The sequence below is a fragment of the Chelonoidis abingdonii genome, chromosome 1 (genome assembly GCF_003597395.2).
Source record: "Chelonoidis abingdonii isolate Lonesome George chromosome 1, CheloAbing_2.0, whole genome shotgun sequence".
Classification (NCBI taxonomy): Eukaryota; Metazoa; Chordata; order Testudines; family Testudinidae; genus Chelonoidis; species Chelonoidis abingdonii.
In genome coordinates, this window is record NC_133769.1 from 219,044,028 (window position 1) to 219,051,951 (window position 7,924).

General features: G+C 37.9%; 1 protein-coding gene across 5 annotated transcripts in view; it reads left to right on the forward strand.

Moving 5' to 3' along the window:
* Positions 1 to 7,924, forward strand: part of LOC116822169 (dystrophin-like) — an 836,401-nt gene that overhangs the window by 628,121 nt on the left and 200,356 nt on the right. For all 5 annotated transcript variants that reach the window (XM_075059855.1, XM_075059861.1, XM_032775843.2 and 2 more), the window contains one exon: positions 593 to 711. In XM_075059855.1, coding sequence (XP_074915956.1) covers positions 593 to 711 — 119 coding nt within the window. The remainder of the gene's footprint in view (positions 1 to 592; positions 712 to 7,924) is intronic.

Here is a 7,924-nt window from a genome sequence, read left to right on the forward strand (position 1 = left end):
AGCTAAGATACTGCGCAGAACCCTCAAACTCCCAGGCCTCTGGTAGAGGACCCGAGGTTGAGGAAGACACATACCACCCATAGGGGTGAGAGGGGAATTTTTTTTTTTTTATATATAATCTCTATCTCCAGGTCATAAAAAATGTAATTATTTTTTTTTTCTCCATATCATATGCACAGTGATTAAACTTCCGTATACCAGGTAACACTTTCTTTTCCAGTGTGCCTGATAACAAATTCAGATCTCCATGGATACCTCTTACTTGAAATATCAAGGCTAGCAAAGTATTAAAAATATTTATATTGCAAATACTACAAGTGATGATACAAGGCCATAGATTGAATTACAGTTTAGATATACAATCTTAGTGGTTCTACCTCTCTATGAAACACTTAAATTTTACTCTACTGCTTCACTGATATCAGCTGACTTGTTTGATTGAACTTAAATCTCAGCAGAATACAATGATGTATGTATTTTTATATAAAATTTGTGATATGCAGTTGTCAGATACCAATCAAAATCTAGAATTAAATTGAATGTCAAAGGGAAATAGAAACTGATGATTTTGTTTTCCTCCCCCCCTTCTTAGACCAGATCTGTTTGATTGGAACAGTGTGGCTTGCCAACAGTCAGCTGTACAACGGTTAGACCATGCCTTCAACACTGCGAAACGGCACTTGGGTATTGAGAAACTCCTTGATTCTGAAGGTTAGTGGAAATGATGCACTAGTTTGTAGCTAAAAATCAACTTTTTGTGTATTAGACTGAAAATGAGTTTGACCTCTTTGCACCAGAATTTAACATTTTCAAAGGTAGAGCATAAATGCAAGATTAGTTCTGGGCAGTTTATATTATACTGTTTTAATTGAGAGAGAACTTAAAGGTTTTAGGTCAAAACATGCAGATTGGCCAGAATCTTCAAATGTGTGCACTTGAAGTTAGTTACCTAAATAAGTAGGCTGATTTCTCTCCCTCCTCCTCACAAAGTTCTGAGAACCTACAGCTCATATCCCCTATAGGGGGAGCTGCAGGTGTTCAGCACCTTTGAAAATCTGGCCTAAATATGGATTCAGACTTTAGACCTACCCACCTTTTAAAATATTGGACTATGTTTCTACAGTATTTTGACGCTCAAGGTCTCTGGCTTGAAACAGTAGGAGGAGTGTGTATGTCTGAGTAGCTTCATGGGGCAGACATTTTGGATTGTGCTGTCGAATTCTGAAAAAGTAATCTATAATAATAATTAGTGTCTTGCCACTCATGATTAATTTGTAGTTCTTGTTCGTTGTGGGTGTAACTTTTCAAAACTGATCAGTACAGGTGTAACTCAGGTTTTATCAATTTTAATGGAAGAAGAATTAGGCCAACGCTAATAATTTTTGTAAATCCCATCTTTTTTTCATATATGTATACCTTCTCCCTAGCATAAGACATCTCTAGAATGAACACCTACATCCTTCTGCAGATATGGTTTGGAAAGGTCTAGATATATTTTCCCCAGGCTTGCCTATTCTTCCTTAATGTTTTTGGTCCCAACATATTTTCAGTGCACTTCCCTTTGTCTGAGAGAGAAGAAAGTCACCCTGGTTGACGATTTTCAAAATAGACTGCAATGGCAAGAGATATTTATGAACAATGCAGTGATTGTATTCTCTCCTTCCTGAATTTGCAGCATGCCACTTTATTCTCACACTTTGACTTCATTCACTCTCCAAACTGGTTGAGGTTTTTACACTGTTAAGCCATCGGCATATTTTTATTTTTTTTAAACATTTTTATAAATCCACATTGCTGGTTCCTGGTTATATGCAAGGGGGAAAAAACTTCCATTGACTTCAGTGAAGCCAAGAATTCCTCCCAGTGTAAACAGTTCAGGCATGGAGTCTCTCTCTTGTTTTTTCACCAAGGCTTCCGATAAAACTTACTGAACCTCTGTTACTATATATCTATTTTTTTTTTCGTGAATTAGCTTCTTTTCAGGGTTAGCAAATCATTTATCAACTAGTCTCATTTTTTTCTGATTATGTTTATTTGTAAGCATTTGACAAATAATTTGAATGAATAATTTGTAGATACTCATTTTTTAATGTATGCCATAGTTGCTTGCTATTTTGTTTTTTTCTGCTCTTTAGCTAGAAGACTAACATTTTAAATAGAATAGTGAATAAAACAATAATGCATGTCTGCCACCAGTTTTAAGACAAATAATCCTTCATGATATTTATTACTTTGTCCATAGTCAATAGTCAGTGTCTACTGAGATAGTCATGAATAGTAGGATCCAGTGATTTGTAATAAACTTATCTCAGTCCTCTGATTTACACATCTGTTCTTTTAAAAAAAAAAAATATTTAAGCAGCTTTAGTGTTAAGTCCATTGACCATTATGCTGGCTATCAGCATAGGTAACTTTTTGTAATGAATAATTGTCTTTTTTGAGAATGATGCCGACTTATTACTAAACTCAACTAGATCGATCAGTACATCACTGAGGGAAGATTCCTATTGGAATGTTTCTGCATCTTTTTCTCTATAGATGTGCAAATGTGACTCAGTCTCCACCAGTTATTGTTAGCAAGATATCCAAGTACTTTTTCAATAGCATACTTTATATGATAGAACTATATCCTCTGACTAATACTTAATCAAAATGAACCTTTTGAGCCACGATGTCAGGAACTAGTAAAAGAAATCACAAATCCTAGTGTAATGCTGAAATATGACTTTGTCATGCCATGGAATTATTGTACTAAAAGAGCAGGTATGTAACTTGTGAACTCTTCTTCGTTTTATTTGTTAACGCAATTTGTTAACTGAAAGCTTTTGTCTTGGCCTTTGTGGAGTATTAACAGCTTAAAGAAAAGGAGTCACTACTGTGCAGAAGTCATGTTCAAAAGTAACAATATAGCATCTATTATGAAAGGATGAGTTTTGTTTTTTGAAGTAGCTCCATACTTGCATTTGACTAGGAAGTCAGTTTCGTTCCTGCTGGATAATTATCTTTGAAAAGTGAATGTTCTTATTCAGTCAAATGTTGGCTATTGAGGTTACACATGAAGATATCAGCTTTTTTTTTTCAAAGTGAGTTTCCTTTCATACCTAATATGCCCCATGGGTTGCTACTAAACCTTTTGTTTTAATTTTGATCCAAATTCCTGTTGTGGGGTGATGTAAAATTCAAGCAATAGTTGAGCTAAGCAGGGTCTGCCAAAGCCTATTCTAATACAACACAAGTGCATTTGTATTAGTCAGGTTGGATTTTACAATTTGGTTACGCAGAAATTATACTCCCAATATTTTTAGCTCCCATGCATACAGGTGGTTGACATATATACTTTTCCATTTTATTGGTGATTAGTGTGGTGGGGGTTGCTTTAAGTAATAAATAATTGGTTGTGTTAGAAGTGTATTTCAAAGCAGGCAATTCTATATGTTGGTTTGTTAAATTTAAGCAATAAAACATGCATTACCAGCAGATAACTGATTGGTAATTTATGCATCATAGAATATAGCACACAAGATTATGCATCTCCTATTAATGTCTCTTTCTGTGCATCTTCTTCTACCTTTTAAGTATGTGAACAAAATCGCTTTATCTAACGTACACCTTTTGGGTCTTGCTACTTGATTAAGTGTGATTATTTGATGCACAGTGACCTTCTGTTGCAAGAGATTTATGATTATGAGGGTAATATATTTAAAGACTTCATACTATCCTTTGATATTCCATCAGTGAAAAATACATTGATTTTTTTTTCCTGGCACATACTCTTCACCATTCATATTTTGTGAATATACGGTATTAAATTCTACCTGAAATATGATGGAAATAAAGATTGACTATCGTCATTTAATTTTTAAATGAATTGCTGAATTTAAATAGGTATGGCATATGGAAATTATATTTACATAAAAATATTACTACAGAACACGGTAACTGGAGATGGCTCTTTCACACACACACACATGCTGTTTTTCATACATTTTTGCTGATAACTGAGGGATGCTAGCATTCCTTAACTAATTTAAATAGTGGTATAACTGCAAAAGGATTATTTTAGCTATGATTTCTCAATAGCTCTAATTATTAATAGATTTTCCATACAACCAGGTGGTTACTCACATAACCTGCCTATCCTCCACAGCTTAGAGCAATTTATATATAATTAACATAACCTTCTGTCAAAGTTTTACTATTCATAAAGTTGGAGAAAAAGGCTTCACTTGCAAGCTATATTGTGTACTTTTTTGTTCATCATTCTATTAATCTGTGATGTTACAAAATACTATTCTCAGTAAATGGTATGATTTTGATATACTTGAAGTGCACTCATTATTGTATAAGTTGTATGGGGAAGAGAGACATATTTGCAAATGCTCTGGGTATGGATAGAGACCACTGCCAATCTCAAAAAGACCAACTAAGGACTGAAAGATACTAAGAAAATGAAGAAAAACACGACATAGATGACATCTACTCTTAATAAGAACGGCTGTACCAGGTCAGACCAAAGGTCCATCTAGCCCAGTATCTGTCTACCGACAGTGGCCAATGCCAGGTGCCCCAGAGGGAGTGAAGCTAACAGGCAATGATCAAGTGATCTCTCTCCTGCCATCCATCTCCATCCTCTGATGAACAGAGGCTAGGGACACCATTCTTTACCCTTCCTGGCTAATAGCCATTTATGGACTTAGCCACCATGAATTTATCCAGTTCCCTTTTAAACATTGTTATAGTCCCAGCCTTCACAACCTCCTCAGGTAAGGAGTTCCACAAGTTGACTGTGCGCTGTGTGAAGAAGAACTTCCTTTTATTTGTTTTAAACCTGCTACCTATTAATTTCATTTGGTGACCCCTAGTTCTTGTATTATGGGAATAAGTAAATAACTTTTCCTTATCCACTTTCTCCACATCACTCATGATTTTATATACCTCTATCATATCCTCCCTTAGTCTCCTCTTTTCCAAGCTGAAGAGGCCTAGCCTCTTTAATCTTTCCTCATATGGGACCCTCTCCAAACCCCTAATCATTTTAGTTGCCCTTTTCTGAACCTTTTCTAGTGCTAGAATATCTTTTTTGAGGTGAGGAGACCACATCTGTACACAGTATTCGAGATGTGGGCGTACCATGGATTTATATAAGGGCAATAATATATTCTCAGTCTTATTCTCTATCCCCTTTTTAATGATTCCTAACATCCTGTTTGCTTTCTTGACCACCTCTGCGCACTGCGTGGACATCTTCAGAGAACTATCCACGATGACGCCAAGATCTTTTTCCTGACTCGTTGTAGCTAAATTAGCCCCCATCATATTGTATGTATAGTTGGGGTTATTTTTTCCAATGTGCATTACTTTACATTTATCCACATTAAATTTCATTTGCCATTTTGTTGTCCAATCACTTAGTTTTGTGAGATCTTTTTGAAGTTCTTCACAATCTGCACAATCTTATGGGAGCATGTAGAGTACAGACACTGCACACCCTGCTAGCACGGGTAGAGATTTGCAGCATAGGCAGACAGTGAGACTCAGCTTAGACAAAGTGCCCTATGTGCCTGAACCCTGGGACTGTATACCCTGGATAGCTCTCTATATGGACCAGCAGTGCCTCCCACGTCTACACTGCTGTTTTTAGAAGTGTAGTGTCCTGCTGCAGCGTCTTTTCCCACTGCAGCAAAAGCCTCTGGCAGTGGGGAAAGGCTCCAACAAATTCCCTGCTGCCAGAGCCTTTCACTGTGGTGTGTAGCACTGTACACTACATGCTGCTGTAAGTGTAGGTATAGCCATAATGTTGTGATGTCTGTGCATACTCAGGGTTGTGAGGAACTTAATTACCACCTACGATTAGCACGAGGAAGCCGTCTTTGTCTCTGCCAGGGGTCAGCTCCCCATCTCCTCCAGCCAGGGGCAACACAAGCACTCCCCTCTAGGACTGTTCAGGTCCAACTCTCTTTTTACAGATTAGTAATAGACCCACTCCAGCCCCTCTTCCTTCCAAGCATCAATCTCAAGTGTCCAGTTCCCATTCCACTGGACATTCTCAGTATTCAGAGATGTGCAGCTTCTAAAGAACCAGTACACCCCAGTTCACAAGTTTCACCTCAGATCACCACTCTGCGTGACACACAGATGTGTTTATAGTGAAATCAAGCAAAAGTACATTCTACAACAGTGTAGAGATGAAAATGATAGCCCAGTGGGAAGTGTCTTGAAAAAGCAATTACATATAAAATAACTTGGTCTAAAACCTAGACTTAACTAGATACTATCATATATGTTAGAGCAATGCTCACCAATGTCCTTCCAGCATTTTATAGCCAGGCTTGTCTGTGATCTTCCATTCATGAGACACCTTGCTTTGTCAGCTCGCCTCTTCTTTGCCAAAGGATGTTGCCAGAGGCTAAGACACTACCCAGGTTCAAAAAAGCACTAGATAAATTCATGGAGGAGAGGTCCATCAATGGCTGTTAGCCAGGATGGGCAGGGATTGTGTTCCTAGCCTCGGTTTTCCAGAAGCTGGGAATGGGCGACAGGGGTGGGTGGATCACTTGATGATTACCTGTTCTGTTCATTCCCTCTCTGGCACCTGGCATTGGTCAATGTCAAAAGACAGGATACTGGGCTAGATGCACACTTGCTCTGATCCAGTATGGCTGCTCTGATGTTCTCATGTCCTCAATAAAATATCCAGAGTGTATCTCAGTACCTTGGCAATATTGAGACAGCCCTTTGTTCTTAAACAGGACATGACTTTGTTGCTTTCTATGACTTCCCTCTCATCAATTATGCAGTCTCTTGATTAGGAGCACATGACTAGGCAAGGAGATAAGCATCTGTTGCCTTCTGCCAGAAAGTAACCTGTCCGAGATATGTCACCTCCTCCAATACCTTAAGATCATAATTTTTACTAAAAAGAAATAATTCCTAAAATATTCTTACATTTTGCAATGATTTGATGACTGGGGCAACTGGCTTTCAGTAAAGACCTCGCATGCCACCCTTTGGTCAACTAATATACATATATCTGAAACAGAGGATCCCTGAACCCCCAGTGCCCTCTGCCACTTGGGACCAAGAGGTCTCTGGGTCACTCATAAATTATAATTACTCACCTGGCTCAAATCATGAAGCAGTGGTCTAGATGTGGAATTTTCTCCATATCAATTGCTAACCCTTAGACAGCCACTATTTGACTGAATAAAAATCTTCACTCTTCAAAGGTAATTTCCCAGCCAGAATGAAACTGACTTCTTTGTTCATGCATGTGTGGAGCTGCTTTACTTACAACTTAGCATGCAGAAACAAAGATCTTTTTATAGAAGTATCAGAGGGGTAGCCGTGTTAGTCTGGATCTGTAAAAGCAGCAATAGAATTTTCTATATTTTATAGAATATACTGTATTGTTACTTTGAACACTACTTCTACTTGGTAGGAGCCCTTTTTCTTTAAACTGGTAATACTCCCAAAATACCATTCCTTCTATAGATTAAACTGTGTTGTATAGGATATCATCTTCTGTTTTGGAGTGGGTTGTGAGAGATAGTATTTCTAGCCCTTGTGAGTCCAGCGTTACATGAGAAAATAAACCAAAACACTGTCTTTTTGTTGCCCATGCAGCCAGTATGTCAAGCAGATAGCTGGAACTAGGATGGGCATTTTCCCTGTATAGTGTGTTGATTTCAGATGAGTCCTCATCACTGTGGATTTAGTAGAAAAATGAAAAAAAAATCCATAGATTCATAGACTTTCTAGGACTGGAAGGAACCTCGAGAGGTCATCGAGTCCAGTCCCCTGCCCTCATGGCAGGACCAAATGCTGTCTAGACCATCCCTGATAGACATTTATCTAACCTACTCTTAAATATCTCCAGAGATGGAGATTCCACAACCTCCCGAGGCAATTTATTCCAGAGTTAAAC